The sequence below is a fragment of the Caenorhabditis elegans genome, chromosome V (genome assembly GCF_000002985.6).
Source record: "Caenorhabditis elegans chromosome V".
Lineage (NCBI taxonomy): Eukaryota > Metazoa > Nematoda > Chromadorea > Rhabditida > Rhabditidae > Caenorhabditis > Caenorhabditis elegans.
Genome location: NC_003283.11, coordinates 13,511,797 through 13,530,995, shown reverse-complemented (window position 1 = coordinate 13,530,995; position 19,199 = coordinate 13,511,797). Strand labels below are relative to the sequence as shown.

At 33.4% G+C, this 19,199-nt stretch overlaps 3 protein-coding genes and 2 pseudogenes across 6 annotated transcripts; 2 read left to right on the top strand and 3 right to left on the bottom strand.

Annotated features, from left to right (window-relative positions):
- Positions 1-251: 251 nt before the first annotated feature.
- On the top strand, positions 252-1,451 carry ttr-44 (Transthyretin-like family protein; the record flags this gene model as incomplete). 2 transcript variants are annotated; one of them, NM_001269585.3, is made up of 2 exons in its annotated part: positions 252-534; positions 1,067-1,451. In NM_001269585.3, 2 exons carry the CDS (start codon positions 256-258, stop codon positions 1,256-1,258), a joined length of 471 nt encoding a protein of 156 aa, NP_001256514.1. The 2 variants fall into 2 exon arrangements, with proteins under 2 accessions (NP_001256514.1, NP_001367269.1); NM_001380804.1 differs by having other exon boundaries at positions 292-534; positions 1,067-1,258.
- Positions 1,261-7,502, bottom strand: R11G10.3 (Serpentine Receptor, class Z). The gene is made up of 7 exons (NM_001028907.4): positions 7,309-7,502; positions 6,978-7,230; positions 6,842-6,931; positions 6,686-6,792; positions 1,668-1,815; positions 1,478-1,621; positions 1,261-1,427 (listed from the first exon to the last, which is right to left on the bottom strand). Exons 1-7 carry the CDS (start codon positions 7,464-7,466, stop codon positions 1,338-1,340), a joined length of 990 nt encoding a protein of 329 aa, NP_001024078.2. The 5' UTR covers positions 7,467-7,502; the 3' UTR covers positions 1,261-1,337.
- C56A3.10 lies at positions 2,132-3,395 on the bottom strand (annotated as a pseudogene). Its single transcript is given in 5 exon segments — positions 2,132-2,511; positions 2,560-2,820; positions 2,887-3,144; positions 3,164-3,267; positions 3,317-3,395. Coding segments are annotated over 5 exon segments (1,082 nt in total).
- C56A3.9 lies at positions 2,465-3,396 on the bottom strand (annotated as a pseudogene). The gene is made up of 5 exons: positions 3,317-3,396; positions 3,164-3,267; positions 2,696-2,820; positions 2,560-2,658; positions 2,465-2,511 (listed from the first exon to the last, which is right to left on the bottom strand). Coding segments are annotated over exons 1-5 (455 nt in total).
- An 8,278-nt stretch (positions 7,503-15,780) lies between the features above and the next one.
- Positions 15,781-19,091, top strand: semi-1 (Putative selenium-binding protein; the record flags this gene model as incomplete). Its single annotated transcript, NM_073950.6, has 9 exons — positions 15,781-15,902; positions 16,112-16,537; positions 16,586-16,709; positions 16,778-16,954; positions 17,019-17,260; positions 17,594-17,746; positions 17,937-18,163; positions 18,250-18,328; positions 19,014-19,091. The coding sequence occupies exons 1-9, from the start codon at positions 15,888-15,890 to the stop codon at positions 19,089-19,091; spliced, it is 1,521 nt and encodes a 506-aa protein (NP_506351.3). The 5' UTR covers positions 15,781-15,887.
- Between the last annotated feature and the right edge of the window lie 108 nt (positions 19,092-19,199).

The following is a 19,199-nucleotide window of genomic DNA, read 5'->3' as shown; positions in this document are numbered from 1 at the left end:
TCATTGCTTCTAATCCTTAACTCTCTTTTTCTCAAAATGGCTTCTATACAACTGTCACATTCATTTTTCTTATCAGTTTAATTGTGTTAGTTGACTGGACAAATAAGCATCAAAAACTCCAATGATAAACATATAACTGATAAGAGTTTTGAAAAATTATTTTTGCTTATTTGTTTAGAGTTTTGTTTTAGAAAACGCACGATCACAATTCCGTCTGATATTCTATTTTCTTAATATTTAAAAATTTTCAGAACAATGCAGACTTTACTGTTAGCTCTTTTTTCATTGGCGATGGTCCAAGCAATGCGAGATCAGTCGATTGCTGTCAAGGGACGTCTGATCTGTGGAGACAAGCCAGCAGCCAATGTCAGAATAAAGTTGTGGGAGGAGGATTCGGGACCAGATCCAGATGATCTTTTGGAGGCTGGATACACTGACAGCAACGGAGAGTTCCAATTGTCCGGAGGAGAAGCTGAGTTGACACCAATTGATCCTATCTTCAAAGTCTATCACGATTGTGATGATAAGTACATTGTGAGTCGTAGGCAAGACTATGCATAAAATACCACTGTACTTCTAATTTCCTTTCTTTGTCTGACTGGATTACTGTAAGATTACGTACATGTAGTATAGTTGCACTGACCAAAGATATAAAATTTCTGAACTGAATCAGGCGTTCGCAGCAATTGACATTTGGAAATTTGAAACATGAGCGGTATATTGTTCTAATATTTTTAGTAAGGATTAGTGACGGAACATAGAAAATGTTGTGACTTCGGCTACGGAGAGGATTTTGTTTTTTTTAAAGATTAAGGTTTTCAAATCTGAAACCTGATTTATTTTCCGTTGAAAAGCTTGGAGAAGTCGGCAAAAATTTCTGAAAAAAGGGATCATCGGAACTTTTCCGAAAATTGAACTCTGAACTCCCATCTGAAAAATGTTTTTGAACTTTGCCTTTTGATTGAAATAAAAATTGTTTCCTTGTCTTATCAAACCAAAAAGCTCAAGAAACCAAAAACCGTAGCCATTTTAAAAATGTCTTTTCCATCATCAAAGAATATTTCAGCCCGGCCACCGCAAAGTAAAATTTCTAATTCCAAAGTCGTATATTACCCAAGGAAAGACACCAAAGAAGACATTTGATCTTGGAGTTCTCAACCTGGAAACTATTTTCCCAAAAGAAGAAAGAGAGCTCATTGTCTCCAGAAAACGCCGTCATCACCCAAAACAGTACATCAATGAGGAAGATAGCTTCTAGATTTTGAGCGATTCAAAAAAATCAATTTATTTACATATAAATAATACATATATTCAAATGCCCATTTGTTTTCTTCTCCTTAAACCTTTTGCCACTGCTTACTCAATTGTGCAAAATAATTTTCTCCAGTTTCTTGTTCAACAATGTTTTTACCCAGTACATTTTTTATCTGAAAATGAAACAAAAAAGTGTTTTTTAAATGTTCAAAGAACGACTCACTTTGAGTATATCAGGTCTAACCATTGTGATACTAACGTCTTGTGACCGATTACTTCGGTAACAATCTTTGAAGCTCCAGAGTTTCATCGACTCATGCATGTAGACAACTATTACAGCCATTGAGATTTGAATTATTATTGCTATCTGAAGTGCTTACGAGAATAAAAATGAAAAATTGTGAGCGACGAACCGTTCGGAAGACTATAAAAATAGGCACATAACGAGGATCTTTGTTGCATTCGTCCTCATCGAACTTTCTAGCTATTGATATTGTGTAGCTAGTGATTACGAACATCAATGATATAACATTGTCAAGTACAATAAATGGCACAAATATCCTGAAAAAAAAAATTTTTTTGAATGCTTTGAATGTCGTGGTCTTTTGTTATGTGACAAAAATTAGATAAAAAAAATCAAATTTAGTAAGGGGTAAGCGGAATTTACTACAACTCCAGAAAATTGCGAATTGTCAAAATTTCTGAAATTCACCAATTATGCAGTTATGGCGTTATAAAAAATTACAACTTCCTGGAAATAGGTAAAATTTTACCTGTAAAAATTTATGAAATTAGTTACCAAATAGATGCCAAATATTGCCACGGTTCATTGAGGTTTTTGATCTTTTTGACATTAGTGGGCAGATAGCTCAGTCGGTACACAGGTAAACCGCGACATGCGAATATTCGTCGGGTGACGGGCCGCTATTTCGCGAAAAAGGTACATGGCTTCGGTGAAGCGCGGGCCGCTATTCGATGAAGAACTGGCGAAAAACGGACCGGTAAATGATGAAGACGCGCGAATGCCCAGCTAGCTGCCACCCCGTTATTCGCCATATATTTGGAATTTGCGGTTCATTAATAACAATTGATAGTTCATACAAATTTTTATTTTACAAAAAATAAAATAAAATTTGAAAAAAAAAAACGAAAATTAATCGGATGGCGACGGGTTGGTTGATGTATGTCCACTTCTCCGTTGTTCTCTCACACGTTTCGAGGCCACGAGGCGGCAGGAGTCGGTGATTGTTGAAGCCGCTGAAAACAAAAAATGGTTTTTAATTAAGTTTCAACTATTTTTCTTACGTGATGAATAATCGTCCAGTTGACGAATAGCACAGTCCACGTGGGCGTGTTTAGTGGTGGAGCCTCGTCGATCACATTATCCTGATTTGCCCAATTTAACTGTTGCTCGGTGAGTCACATTCGGAGATATATTCACAAATTGGAATTGCATCCATCTCCAGTGTGATGACTATAATGAATTAGAGGCGATTTCGGTGCAACTGTCCCGGCTACTTGACGATGACGATAAAAACTGGGATTACGACGAGATTCACAGTTTCTCTGAAAAATTGTAGTTTGTTATCGAGAATCCAGGAACTTTTCGAATATTTTATCAACAAAACCAACCGTTTTCCAAGTTTTCCAATCAATAATGTCGTTCATTTTCGGCGGGCTTTCCGGTTCATCCAATTGGGGCTCAAATTCGCTCAATGCCGTTGAGCATTTGGCGGATTTTCATCATAGGAAAATCGAATGGAGCCACAATTTAAGATGCTTGGCAAACAGCCACTCCGGTGAGAGATTCCATATAAACTTTAGACGTCTCTGGAGTTTGGATGGGAGTGTGCTGCTAATTCTGAAAATTCGAGTTGATAAAACTTTGGGCTAAAAAATTAATGATTACATTGTTAAATTGAGCACAAATTTCCGACTTCCGTTCTTTAATTGTAGCATGGAAGCGAGCATACGAATGGAAGAGCATCGAGAAGAATTATCCAGGTCGTTTGGCTGAAAATCAAGTTAATAAAATCAGAATATCAAAATGGCAGCAACTTACTTGGCATCAGTTTCAGAAGCAGTTCCGATGGATTCCGTGTCGGATCCGCGGATGAATCGACGCCTCAACGTCGGAAATGCTGAAACACGAGTATATTTACGGAAAATAATTATTTTTGCCAAAAAAAAATCAAAGAATAGCTGAAGAAAACTATGAAAAATCGAAGAAAAAGAAAAAGAAATCATGAAAAAATAATTTCGAAAATGAGAGGGATTTACGGTAAAGAGGGCGCGGTACCGTTATTTCGGAGTGTCGTTGCCATCTGCGTTTGGAGCTTCTTTTGAAATGCTTTCTCGCTCTTATATTGAAGTAGTAGAAAAGAAAAAATCACTTTGAGTCGTAAATGTGATTTGTGAGTGAAACCAACAAATAATTGAAAAAAAATTGAATTCAATAAAAATTTAATTAAAAATATTTTCCATTAATTTTGAAATTTTGATAAGGGTCACCCCTTATGAAAAAATTTTGGGAAAAAAATTTTCTTCCAAAAAATTGTAATACTGCTGGATTGTGTAGGAAATGTATATTTTAGTATTTTCCACAGTTTTCATAGCACAATCATACTCCTGGGCAAAAAAATACAATAGTCGATTTGGCTTGTTCATAGAAAGTCAGTACTTCCAAAATGCTCTAGCTCCGCAGGCAGCTGAAATATGAAAAACTTTTCAATTAGGAAGTTATTAGGAATGAAGTGATTGACAAATTACATAGTGTATCTTTTTTTCCATCTTGCATGGCTGAGCAGGTAGGAGCACCTAATTATGAGCCAAATATCACTAATTTTGACTGATGATATCTCCATACTCTGCACAGAAAGCAATAAACTATTAAACATGAAACATGTTCCATAACAACTTGAACAAGTTTGTAGTTGACAATTTTTTGATATCTTGCTTGCCCGATGTGGGACATGACTTCGAAAAACTGTCATAGTAGGTAGATCAGATAGAGGAATAGAGGTTTTTACAGTTTCTTAGTTTTCGAAAGCACCACATTTGGCAAGAAAGTACATAGATACAATTAGGAAAACAAATTTTTACAATATCTGATGAATATTTGACAACTTTTGAAAAAAACATTTTTGGATTTTCTTGAAAAAAAAATCCATAGGGTCCCCCCTTATGAAAAATTTCTAAAATTTTTTCGAAAATTTTTTTTTGAAAACTTTTCTTAATTTGTTTATATGTTATAGAAAAATGTAAATTTGATTGTTTTTTTTAGTTTCGATGTTCAGAGCACGATTTCAGACGAAAACCTGGGGTTCAGTAGAACCCCTAAGTTCAAAAAACGCATTTCCTTTGGATGCGTATATCTTTGTTGAAAAATTTTTTCTGACAAAGTGATCAACTACAAAGTTGTTTATTTTAATCTGAAGTACAATTTTGTAGTTGCTGATATTTCTTCAAAAAATTTGATGGTCGAGATAAAGTTGTGTTAATTGCGGCACTTTCATGCCTGTATTTTCTTCGTCTTTTTCTGTTCATATCTCGGCCATCAATTTTTTTGAAAAATACCATCAACTACAAAGTTGTACTTTAGATTAAGATGAACAACTTTGTAGTTGATCACTTTGTCAGAAAAAATTTTTCAACAAAGATATACGCATCCAAAGGAAATGCGTTTTTTGAACTTAGGGGTTCTACTGAACCCCAGGTTTTCGTCTGAAATCGTGCTCTGAACATCGAAACTAAAAAAAAACAATCAAATTTACATTTTTCTATAACATATAAACAAATTAAGAAAAGTTTTCAAAAAAAAATTTTCGAAAAAATTTTAGAAATTTTTCATAAGGGGGGACCCTATGGATTTTTTTTTCAAGAAAATCCAAAAATGTTTTTTTCAAAAGTTGTCAAATATTCATCAGATATTGTAAAAATTTGTTTTCCTAATTGTATCTATGTACTTTCTTGCCAAATGTGGTGCTTTCGAAAACTAAGAAACTGTAAAAACCTCTATTCCTCTATCTGATCTACCTACTATGACAGTTTTTCGAAGTCATGTCCCACATCGGGCAAGCAAGATATCAAAAAATTGTCAACTACAAACTTGTTCAAGTTGTTATGGAACATGTTTCATGTTTAATAGTTTATTGCTTTCTGTGCAGAGTACGGAGATATCATCAGTCAAAATTAGTGATATTTGACTCATAATTAGGTGCTCCTACCTGCTCAGCCATGCAAGATGGAAAAAAGATACACTATGTAATTTGTCAATCACTTCATTCCTAATAACTTTCTAATTGAAAAGTTTTTCATATTTCAGCTGCCTGCGGAGCTAGAACACTTTGGAAGTACTCACTTTCTATGAACAAGCGAAATTGACTGTTGTATTTTTTTGCCCAAAAGTGTGATTGACCCATAAAAACTGTGGAAAATACTAAAATACACATTTTCTACACAATCAAAAAATTTCCAAAAATTTTGGGAAAAAATTTTCATACCAAAAAATACCAAATTTTTTTTTCATAAGGGGGTACCCTTATGAATTTTGAAATCGTACCATACTTGTGAAATTTTAAAAAAATCGTGAAAGTGAAATTTCAAAAAAAAAAGACTCGAACAGACTTGTTCAACTTGTACTAAGAAAGGATTCATCAGTTGAACTAGTTAGTATCTATTCCCAACTTCTTCGTAGGCTACTACTTGGTTCATCCGACGCTCGTCTGTCGGCGGCCGGATATTCACCGAAAATTCTTGTGTCCCGGTTCGAAAAAGTTTGCTGAAAATATTTTGTCACCCATTTCAATTACTCATCTTACTTTCGCGCAATCCTCACCGGAAGCGGTTCTTCTCAAAATCAAGCAAAAATAATTCGTCCGGTACTGAACAGTTTTTCGCATGTTTGCGGTTTTTCGTCAGTAATTGACCAGATATTCGCGTGTTAGCGGCTGTTCGTTCGTTATTCACCAGTTGCTCGCATGTCGCGGTTTACCTGTGTAGTGGTGGCCGCTAGCAGTCTGGAGGTCACGAGTTCAAGTCCGGCCTCACCCCCTAGGTTCACCCAGCCTCTATTGGGAAGTGGAGCAATGGATTATCGGCCACATCCCCGGCTAGGACGTGGCTTAAATTACAGCCCAGAGGGATCACCACCAGGCAGTGTACCTGAATCCCAGATCCGCATGCATAGCACTTGAAGAACGGATCGTCCTTTAATCATTTTTAAAGGTGGCAAATTCTAACGAGTTTAATTTGCTTGCAATTATACAATTATTGAGAATCAATTTTCTAGCTGCTTCTGAACTCAACTACATTCAGAAAAACCTGTTACAACTTTCCGACGGTAATTTGACAATTAAAAAAAACAATTGCGGCTGTAACTGTGACAGTTGGAAAGCAATTGTGTGTTTAAAATCTCATCAAAATGTTGTACCTCAATGCTTTGATGTTTTCAGCCAATTGATATCTAGTTGTCAAAGTCGACTTTCCAACTGAGTTTGCTGTTTTGTACCGGTTCACCAGAAACAAAACAACGAGACACTGTAAAATATTAAAAATCATTATATTTTTTCAACTTTTTCATACTTACCAAACATATTACAAATGAAAGAGCCACTTGAATATTATTCACAAATGATTCTTCGTGTTGGTATAGGCTCATAAGAACTACGAATACAATCTGAAATTCTAGCTCGTTTTTGAGGTTTTATAAAAAGAGAACTTACACAAATGAATTGACCGCAAATATAAGGTACCCATTGACATGATTTTTCATAATTTGACACAAAAACTGTAGCTGCTAGACGTTCCAACAGTGCCAGAATCACAATTGGTTGAGTATAATAATTAGCAGATATTAAAATGAATTCAAGTATAGAAAATAATAGCTGATTAATGAAGAAGAATTCTAAAAGGTTCCGAAAGAATAGGATAAAGTTGGATGTGGTGTGGGCAAGTAAAACCAAAAAGAATGATATTCTGAAAGTTTACAGGATATTCAATAATTATGGAAACTAAATGGAAACTAGCAAATCCCATGAAAGAAGAAAAACTTACACGAATAATGGATGAAAAACATTGGGATGTCTTATGAAAAGACTGGCCACCACAATATAGATTAATGCCAATGGAGCGTAAATGGCGACAGTGTAGATGCCAACAAACCATTGAGCTTCTGATGTGCAGTTTGGGGAATTACTTTCCAAGCCCAACATTGAGACATTAGAATGGTCCGATGCGCCTGTAAACTTAATAATTTCATTAGAATATTAGAATAAAACTTTATTAGAATATTAGAATAAACAGGATGGGAATGAGCATTCTATTAAAACTGAAAATAAAGTTTTCGTCACAAAAAATTCTCACAGGAAATCTGAATCTTGCGAATATTGTTCTTATTGAATATTTGTAAAACCATAGAGTGGTTCTTGTCAATTTCCCAGTTACTTCAATCGCTAAAATTGCCATAATTCATAAAATTCGTGAAATTATGCATTCAAAACTCCAAAATAAAGGAAAATATTTACGATGACATATTTTGCACGCACAAGTTTTTGGAAACGCTTGAAGAAGACTTGATATTTATGGAAAAATACTAAATGACGGTGCTCAGTGTTTCTAGAAAATTTCGAGCTGTAAAATATAATTGAAGTTTTCCGAATACGCAATCACGTGCTGAATTTTTCCTCAAGCAGTAGTTTTAGTGCAAGCTTTCTTGATAAACGCGGGGGGGGGGGTTTACTGGCTGAAATAGAACTTTAATCACTGTAACGGCATGTGATGTCCTACAGTACCATTAAAGTACCTAGTCAGTGTTAAGCAAAAATACATTTCCTAAAATGTAAGTGCGTTACGCAAACGCGGACAGCGCACGACAAAAACGCGGACAGCGCACGACATCGAATAGATTCATTCCAATTTCTAATTTTAAAAAAGTCCAATTTAAAAAAAAAGTATAAATAAATGCTCGACCTAGAACAAACTAAAAAAGTATATATTAAGTTCTTGTAATTCTGGGAAAAAATAATAAAAAAAATTCTAGCCTCATTTTTTTTATACTGGCATTAGAGATATATAAAAATATACTATAAATGGAGCATTTCGTGTGAACTTTGACAAACGTTACCGTGATGTTTCAAAGAAAACGCAATTTCCCAGTTACTTCAATCGCTAAAATTGCCATAATCCATAAATTCCTAATTTTCTCAAGTTATGCATTCAAAACTCCATGAATTAAATTTTAACTCTAATTAAACAATTCAATAATGAAGACATTTGGGATCAAAAATCTTAGTTTCGACTTGGGAAACCTGTAGGTATAAGGCATTCTTTAGAAAATGTTTTAGAAAAATAAGCAATTCGGAAAACTAAAAAGAAACAGACAGAATTAAAAACTTTGCAAAGGGATGAAAGCCTATCTAATTCTTAGCATGTTTGAATGTTTCTTGAGACCCAATTCAAGGGTTCTCTTCAATCAACTCGTTCATTTGAAAAAAAAAACTAGTCCCGAAGGCATCGAAACTTCAAACCCGCGAATATAATTTCAACCTCCTTTTTTTGCCGCAAACTTCTAGGAACTCGCTGACACAAATCGTAAACACATCTCCATAATCCATGTAAGTATTGTGCAAAAGAAGGTCCACTCGCCCACAATTTTCTCATGACATGAAGAAACACGCGACAACTCTCAACTTCAGTGACATTCCTCCGGTCACACTTTATCCTTCAAAGTACTAGTTCTCTTGGACTCAATAGCTTATTGTTTGCTAATTTGAAAAGGGGTGAGGAAATTTTGAATTTTTTAGAAATGGAGCTATCATGTTAAAAACAGCTATTCAAAAAAACACTTCTTTAATCTTCATGCCAAATGACAAAAACATTCATGTTTTCGAGGGTTATCTATTTTGTAATTTTGAAGGAAAGAGAAATCAGAATTAATTCTAGAAAAGTACAAATGTTATATTGAATCAATTTTGTGTCAAAAAGATCTGATAAATTTTCTGATAAAATTAAAGAGGCTTCATATTCAACGGGGTTTGAGGTTTATTTTGTAATTAAGAAATTATAACATACATAATTAGTACCGTATATCCTCTATTAGTAAGGCGTGCAAAACTAATTTTCGGACACCTAATTTGATGCAAAACTAATAGAGGGTGCAAAACTAATTTTCAAACAGGTTTTTTCTCATGTTTCCCATTAAGTTATAGCAAATATCATCAATTTACCTTATGGACCAAAATGAACGAATTTTAAGGCTGATACGCAAAAACTGTCCGAGTTGTACTCATATTTTGCCAATTTTGACTTGTTATACCAAGTCTGTAAGAATTTTCCTGATTTGTAAAACGATTTTATAATGCAAATTTTGTATTCCTAAAGATAGGGAACAAATTAAGCGGTGCAAAACTATTAGAGGTGCAAAACTAATAGAGACGCCTTACTAATAGAGAATATACGGTAACTTTAACTTTTTTCAAATTTGTATTTATATTCAATTTTCTTAAAACTTTTATAAGCATGGAAAAAGTTATCGTTTTTCTAGATTAATATTGCAAACAAGACTATTTTTCGATGGGTCATTCTGACAAAAATCTCACTACCAAACTTCAAAATGAGATTTTATTCTAGACTAGAATCACAAAAATTAAAGCGATGAAGCTCAACTCTGAACTCATAACGATCATCTGAATTTTTTAGTGAACTTTGCGCTAAACGGTTCTTAAAATTACTTTGAGGGTATTCAAAAATAGGCAACATTTTATAAGCTAAAATAAATTTTTAATTAGTCCTGACAAAAAACTTACTTTCCGCAAAGTTAAATTTGTCAAATTGCATATTTATTGTAAAAATAGATGGAATTAAAGCACAATTTTGCAAAACTATGTCTCTCTGGAGGCTATATTCACAATCAGTATTAAGATTTTTTGACAGGTGACTTTCGATTTTCTTTTCCGAAAAAGTCCATTTGCAAGTTCAGTGCAATGGTTTTTTAATTCTTTCTGATATGTCTCATATTTGCCTTTTCTTTTAAGTAGCGTTAAAACAAAGAAGATACATTCAGCTCTCATTTTATTCAATTTTTTAAAAAGAAATAATCCTTCTTAGTATTTTTCAACTTTCATCGCTGGTCGAGGCCTTTAAAGATGCAAGAATTCATTTGAAAGAAGATTGAAACATCAAAAAATCTCAAAAAAGAACATTTGTTGTTTGCAAATGGGCGTGAATGTGGTCTCCCCCAATGCTTTCATCTGAGCTGGAATGAGACTACGGACCTCAATTATTAAACCGGAGGGATTGGCTATTTGTGTTGGTGGGGGCACCCGGAGGAAATGAGCAAGAGCAAATACACAAGACACGCTTTTTAAGCTTAAATTGCAGCTGAAGCGGAGAGAAATAAGAAGATGTTAAAAACTGAATGGAAGGAGGTTGAAGAATGTGAAAAAGTAAAGTAAAGCAAATATCACAGGGAAAAGATGAATAATTGGGAGTTGAAAGATCCAATTATTAAAAAACATGAAACTATTATAAGTAGTGTTGAATGTTCAATGAAAGTGCAATCTTGTGGTATATTGAACCTTTCATCCCGTGTGCTGCAAACTACAGTAACTTGTTTTTTGAATTTGAAACTAAAACTTCTGAAAAGTTGTTTGGGGAACAGTATTCACTAACTTTACTTCACCTTCGAATTTTTTCACCAAATTGTAAAACTTCAGGACATCCAAAAATCAAGAGCCATGCCTGCAACATGTTTGGTAGCTATAACATTATTTTCTCAAAGCTCCAATAAAACAAAGTTGGTTAATTTAAAATTATGTGTTAACATTACATTTTTCAGAAATAGGAGTCTGAAATTTCAGCTGGTGAGCAGATTACAGTGCGTCATCGTTGGACATGGAACATAAAGCAGATATTAAAGTTTAAAAAAAAAAAAAAAAAAAAAAACATTTCCAGTCACATTTTTTTTGGCTCAAATTTCAAAATTAAAAAAAAAGGTCAGACTTATTTTTTTCGCTTTCAATTTATAAAATTTCAGCGCTTTTTCAGTTTCAAAATTTTAATTAAATGAAAAGTTGAGAAGGTACCCACGTACACTTTCACACGCGCTTGTGCACATTTCCAGTCACATTTTGACATTCTTGAAACCTTAAATTAGGTATGACCATATATTTTGTCTGTGATATTGATCAATGCAAATTCTTTTTAGTCATCATGTTTGATGCTGTTTTGAAAAAAAGAACCTGCTTCATCTGGTATTTGAAAACATTTTAATCAGAAAAATGAGATCAAACCATTAAATTTAAGGAATTTCTCAATTAGATTTTCAAATTTTGGCAACAGTGTCCTGGGCAAGTTTTTAAGCTCTTTTTAAATGAATATTTGAGTTGCTCATTAAGTGTTTTTTGTTAATAAAAGTTATTTTTCAGTCATGAGTGCCAAATTTTGGTAAAATTATGTTCACATACCCAGCAAAGATTAGCCTTATTCAACAAAAAATACGGGGTAATAATTGATTAAATGATATTTAAATTTAAAAAATCATTAATTCGGGGCAAGGTATATTTTGGCAAGTGAATATGTTTTATTTGGTTAGCAGGTCTTTATGAAATGTTGATTCTAGACACAAACAAACTGTTTTCATTTCTTGTTAATTTCAATAATTCGTGGTACCGTTTGATAGTTGTTATTTGAAAACTTGCTAATTACAAAAACTCTAATTACAAATACAAAAACTCTATTTTCAGAACTCGGAAAAGAAATTCCAAAACAAGTAAAATTAATTCCAAGTTCGCATCAAACAAAAAAAAATACCGCTAAATGTAGAAGAAAAAATAATCTAACCTTTTCAGCTACATCTCATTAGGTTTTGCCTAATCAAAAGTACAGATCAAGTATCAAGAACACTGAAAATTAGAACACATGGGTCACTAGTTATTCATGAATCATAAATATATGATCAGATTTTACGTACAGGTAGTTTTCATGTAGGCACAAAAATTCCTGTCTGCCTGGTCACGATTGCGCCTGAATTTTGTTTACCTGATTTTTGTAAGACCACTTAAAATATTTCAAATTTCAAAAAAACAATTATTGGTGGTAAGACCAATAAACACTATTTGAAAGCCTATCATTAGGCGTTACATGATTTTGTTTTCTGTAAAAAAATCAAACTTTCAATATTACGATAATGAAAGATCTAGATGGGTTGTTTTTTTTTCAAACTGAAAAATATAAAGAAAGAAAGAAAACTATACGCGAATTTTTTGAAACAGATTTGTTTCAATGAACCGTGTCTGAACGGGACAGACTTGTTTTGAACATTTTTTTTTTCAATTTGCAAGAAATCTCGCAAATGAATTGTATTATACGTCTATGTAATAACGGAAATATGAAATATCTATAGGGTTGAGGAAAACTGTTCTCTGTAAAATATGTTGATCTAATTTTTTAGAACAAAAAGGTCTACACTTTCAAAACTTGGGTAGTACGTCAAAGCGGTCTCCTGCCTTACGGAAGTTCTGAACCCATTTAAATAAAACTGTCGCGGGTTCGAGGTTCAACACGGATTAAATTGATTAACCACACTTTTTGTTTCCACATTGAGTTCTCTATGTTGCAATAGAGATATCATTGGTATTTATACTAAACAAGTTCCATTTTCCCTCAAGTTGCATGATTTTTGAGAGCTTTGGGTCCAAAACTTTATCACAAGATCAATATTTTGAGTAATCAAAAATCAATGCTCCCACGGTTTGCCATTTTCTTCCAAAAATACAAATGAATATGCACTTTTGGTAAATCCTTGTCTATGGTTAATAAATTTAATTTCTGAATATATTTTGTTCTAGTGTAGAAAAGTGTTGAAAAGTCGCATTGCACACAAGATTATTTAAAAAATTATTCAAGAAAACTAAATATTTTCAAAACTTCAAATCCTAATCAGGGTAATTATTCACTTTTGGTATTGATCATTAGTCGGACAAAAAATCATTAAAAAAACCTATAATTTACTAGAAAAGGTGCACATTTCAAAAGTAGAATTAAAAATTAGAATATCAGGGAATTACTAGTTTTTGATCACAGTGATTTTTCAAGAACATAATCTTTTTGGGATTTCTGATCACAGTGTTTCCAGGAAAATTTGATATCACAAATCAGATTTTGGGAAATTCGATTTTTACTTAATTATGTTATCTTGCGTATTCTTGAGAAAACAAATACTTTATCGGAGATCTTCCAAAAATAAGATAAAATAGCCCAAGCTTTGATAAATATTTGAAGCTTGAGAATTTTGGAGTGCAAATAAAGATTTAAAATTGTCCTCCAGTTTTTGATCCGCTAGGCAACATACAACTTTGTACGGGTGGGAAAATATAGGAAGTTCTCACAAAGATATTCATGGATCAAAATGTGATTGAGTCACAGTGAATGTACATTTCATCGGGAAAACGGGAATTAAAAGAGAATAAAGTAATTGGAACCAAATGCCGATTGGAAACTGAAAACATATGAAGTCAAATTGGAAGTTGGTAGGAAAATATGGGAAAAAGAAATCGAGGCTTTATGTGCGAATTGGGGAAGTTGGAATAATTTTATTGGGAAAATGCGTGGCAATCAAAGGATTTCTAGCAAATCATGCCAACTTGGTAAAAGTGACGTGGGTTTTGTTCTAAATTGTTCAAAAAGTACAAAAGTATACTAATATAATACTAGCTCAGTAATTCGAGAGGAGAATTGTTTGGTTACATAATTATTGGAACTCAAATCCTGACTTCTGAATAAGACCTTTGAAAATGGTCACTGTGAAAATAATTTTTTAAGATAAAAAATCAGCCAAAAACATGTTCATGACTAAGGTCACTAGGGGAAATTTTTTGGCTCAAATTTCAAATTTTTTAGATTGAAAACAGTCAATCCAGTTGAGTAATTCTTGTTTCACTGAACCGCAAATAGTTCAAACTGAAAAATTGTGAAGTTCAAAGTTACAAAATGAATGCAAAATGGCAAAAGTAATTGAAGAGTGTGTGTGAAGGAAACTTCTCCAAGAATGCATTTTTCGAATTGTGCTCGTTTTTTGAATAACGCGAAACGGGACCGAAAAATGAAAAATGTATAAAGACAAAGTATCGCATTTCCTAAAAGAATAAACTTGGTCATATGATTTTCGATAAAATTTATGAACAAGTGTGAGGAATACATAGAACTTCTGTAGAGAATAGTTATCAAATTAGTTTCTGAAAATATGTATATAAAATGTTAATGGAAAATAGGTTCCGCTTTGTATTGTAACCGTAATTATGTTTTTCTTCCAATTTTAACAAAACAAATGTCAGCTGTCGTGTAAAGCATCGGAAGTATCCTATAAAGCATCGGAAGTATCACATAAAGCTGGTGAATAAAAAATAATTCAATGGTTCGAAAGAGCAAATCCTTGTTTGTGCGAAATATTGAGACATATATATCCACAACATTGCTAGTAACCAATGATGGGTTTTGGTTCATACTTTTAATGTTAATAGGGTAAAAGTTCTTAGAAACTGAATATTTCATGTAGTCACAAAAATTGTTGCCTAAATGCCTACAAGGTAAACTTCTGTGGAAAATCACGCCACAAAAAATACTTCAAGGATACGAAAATTTACAAAAATAAATAACTTTTAGGTCTTCGTGACACTTTCTTTGTTTGATGGCTTAGGAACTCATCCTATCTATTGCAGAAATTGTTTCACATCCACTCCCGATGAACCTTATTCATATTTCGATTGTTGAATTGTTAAATCTTTAAAAACAACTGAGAAATAAGCTGTTAGAACTGGGAATTAAGCTAATAAATTCCGGCGCTGTTCCCACATGGCTCTAAATTAAGATATGTTCGAGCCAGGGGTTGTGACAGCTTATCCCGTAGTGAACTATTCAACTTCCTTGTTAAGGTGGGAAAGCAGGTAAAAATGCATTCATGCCTTGAAGGCAATATACACCTGCCTAGTACACAGTCAAAAAATCACTTGCTCTTTTCTACATAGAACTTTAAACAAATAAATTAACAGTAAGAGGAAAAAGAAAAATAAGTTAAACCTAAGTTAAACCATGCGATAACAACAAACAAAAAGTAGGCAGGCAGGCATTTTACTTAAACATGTGAGCTATCTAGCTCAAGGTTTCTATCTTTGAATACTCTTACCTGCGATTGGGAACTGCAACATCCTCGGAAAAACTTTTAGAAATGTTTCAAATTAGATTTTCAACCTAAATTGAAATTAAGGTTAGTGAAAAACAAGATAATAAGAAAATTAACTTCCTTCTTTAACTCCTCTCCACAGCACCAATTGAATCATATAATGGAAACTGAATAGGGAATATTTATGCCTTTGAATCTTATGATTTTCGGTGATAATGACGACACTTTCCAACTTATTCAGGCATTCTTCCCCATCAAAGATCTCTTTCAAAATTTGAGTTTCCCCTTGAATTACTCCGAATATTGAAAATTTGATGATTTCCTTCGCTTCTTCTTTAAGCACCTTAACATGTCCGGATTAAACATCTATTTCATCCTCCAAATATGCTCCCACACCGACACGTACTTCTTCATTTATTCTCTTTCAATTACATTATTCTTCTTCTCCAAATACAAAATGGGGGTATGTATTGTAAGTTTTGAATTATGATTTTTTTTACCTAGGTTTTTAGAAATAAATGTTAAAGGTCAATCTTGAAAATGAAGTTATGTACAAACTGTTGTTTTACTACATCATGGAATTGTCTTGAAAATTGTGATTTTATTTATGGAAAATAGACAAGTATAATTGAGCCTTTTAATATTTAGAATGTTCCATTCATTAGTTCTTCCTATTTTTAGAGCCACGAGTATTCAAAACCAAATGCAGAGCAAGCTGAAATTCTTCAAGATTTTTCAAAATTTATGAAACCAGAAGAACGACCTCCAATGGCTGTAGAACATCAAATGTATGACTACAGACTGGTAGAAGAAGAACAAGATGATGAACTTTTTGCAATTGTGTGTTGTCCTCATTCGATAGGTTATGAGCGTGACAAAATAGCTCTAGTTGATTTGGATCCAACAAGTGAAACATTTTGCACAATTCTGTCAGAAGTACATCTAACTTCGAACGGAGATGAACCAGGAAGAATGAATTGGGCGAAATCTGCTGAATCTTTAGGTGAAATGAACAAATTCGTTAGAAGAAATATCATTGTTCCCTGTATGAATTCGGGGAAAATATATGTGATTGCTTTTGAAAACGAGAAATTGTGGATTGAAAAAGTGAGTGATCTATTAAATTTGAAACTGTCCTCAATATATAAATCTCAGGAAATTCGAAACGATGAACTCATCCGGAAGGATGTTTCGTGTCCTTATGCAGTGAGATCACTTCCACTAAAAGGAGCTCCGGTACATGTTTCAACGTTAGGTGACAGATTTGGAAATGGAAAAGGTAAATTTAGGTTTTTTTTTTAATTTTTAGGGAGAATCTTAAACCGCGATTGCAAAATAATTTTGCAGGCGATTTTATCCTCATTGATCGTAGAACTTGGGAAGTTCGGAAGAAAAGTGAGCCAACATTTTCTGATTATGGCGGTGATTTCTCCCTCCAACCTCGACATAATCTGATGATTTCTAGTGAATGGGGACATCCACGCTTGTTACGTGATGGATTTATGCCCAGTGAACTTGAGAATGGTATGTTTCACATCTGTTTTTTTTTGTTTTCTCTGAAAATGTTATTTGAGTGCTCATAATTTAGTGTCAGAAAGTTTCGGAGCACGTCTTCATGTCTGGCAGATTAGTCCACCAAAGTTAATTCAGTCGATTAATTTGGATACTTGTGATGGAAGTCTTGTGATTTGTGTCAAATTTCTTCACAATGCTGACTGTAATCATGCTTTTGCGATATCTGCTATAGGAAGTTCAATTTTTCATTTGCACATGAATACACTGACCAAAGAATGGGCAGCTGATCGAGTAGCTCATGTTCCTTTACTAAAAGTGAGTTATGATGCTGTAATTCAATTCTTAACAGAAAAGTGTCTGAATCAAATTTAATGATATAAACAATGCCATACGATAGTAAAAGTTTAAAACTGATACCAAAAAACTTCGGATGAAATGCTTGAGGAAGGTCCGAGAAATTTTCACCTAAAGTTTTTGCACCTACATATTTTAATTTATTGTAGTTGTAAGTTCTGGGCAAAATTATTGTCCGAAACATCTTGGATCCTCTATAGATGCTGGAAATATCTGAGGTTTCAGATGATTGCATAATATTCATTCCCAAATCTATTTTTTTCAAAATTCGATTTTCAGTATTCCTAGTTGCAGGTAGAAAATTGGCAAAGTGATGAAATGCCGGCTCTACTAACCGATATGATAATCTCAATGGATGATCGTTGGCTGTATGTTTGCGGTTTCTTACATGGAGTTTTATGGAGATTTGACATACAAGATCCGTTTAGAGTTTCACTTCATGGAAAGGTTAGGAATAAAAATACAAAGTTATTAGGTTGATGAAAAATATACTGTACATATATTATTTTACTATGAAACGCGGACCGCTATAAATTTTTCAAAGTGTATCTAAAAATTGAAAAAAAAAGATCAATCTTTTTGTGTTCTACTTTCTACTTTAGCAGTTATGATAATAATGTACATTCATTGTTTTCAGATAAACCTTGGTGGAATTTTCGACAGTTTTCCAGAAGTTCGAATAAAAACCTCAAATGCAATGGAAGACCGTTGGTGGCTTCCTCCGGAGACTCGTTCTCTGCCACGTGGCACAAAATTCCGTGGAGGTCCCGCATTGATGCAATTATCGAAAGACGGATGCCGTCTTTATGTTTGCAATTCGTTTTATAAAGCCTGGGACGCGCAGTTTTATCCGGAGCTTATTTCGTGAGTTTCCCTGAATTATAGAGATCAAAGAGTGTAGAAGACGAAGAGACGCAGATAATCATCACAAAAAAGGTTTTCATTTTCAGTGATGGTGGACAAATGATCAGAGTGGATATTGTGGACGATGAGATGCAGTTGAATGAGAAATTTCTAATTGATATGAAAGTGAGACACCTTTTTATGTTTCGTGGAAGAACACGCTAAAAATTGAGATATTTATTATAAACTTCTGGCAGAAAACGACATTTTTGTAAACCGCAAATTTTGAAAACGTCAAAATCGGCTGATTGTTGTTACATTTTTTCCGGAAAAGTCAAAATAGGCAAAAAATTGTTTTACATTGAACACCTTATACAAATTTTAAAGCAATAATTAAAAAATGAAGAAGCTTATGAAAACTTTTTAAAAAATTGTATTAATACTTTTCAAGAGTTTGGTAAAGAGATTCCTTGAAACAATTTACCTTTTTTTCATATTTGGCAATGGTCGCCCTGAGTAATGTAAAAGTTGGTAAAATGTTTTTAAAAATCCGCTGTTAAAGAATATATTTTGACATTTTGACATGTTGGCAATCTTGTAATTCAAAGGGTTTTAAGATCGGCAAGCAGAAGCTTAGATAAAACATTTGGTATTAAAAATCATCCAAAATCAAGTCAAAATATCTTCTGAACTGTAGAAAATTGTCGAACTTTCAGAAACCCTCTTTAATTCAAAACTACAGGATTTTTAAAAAATCAGTTTGCCTCATGCCACCAATTCAAAAGTATCTTCTTGATTACAATACAACTTATTTTTATACTAATTTCATAAAAGTCTATAATTATCAATTCACATGTAACGTTTCTTTCAGGGACAACCAAACGGCCCATTTGTGATTCGAGACATCAAATTTCTTGACGGCGACTGTACGAGTGATTCATTTCTCTAAATCCTTCATTTTTCCCCCAATCCTCTTCATATCCCCCCCCCCCCCTAAATTAATCTGTTCCTCTTCATGGTACTCGTGCCCATCATTTTGTTCTTCGTCTTCTTCTTC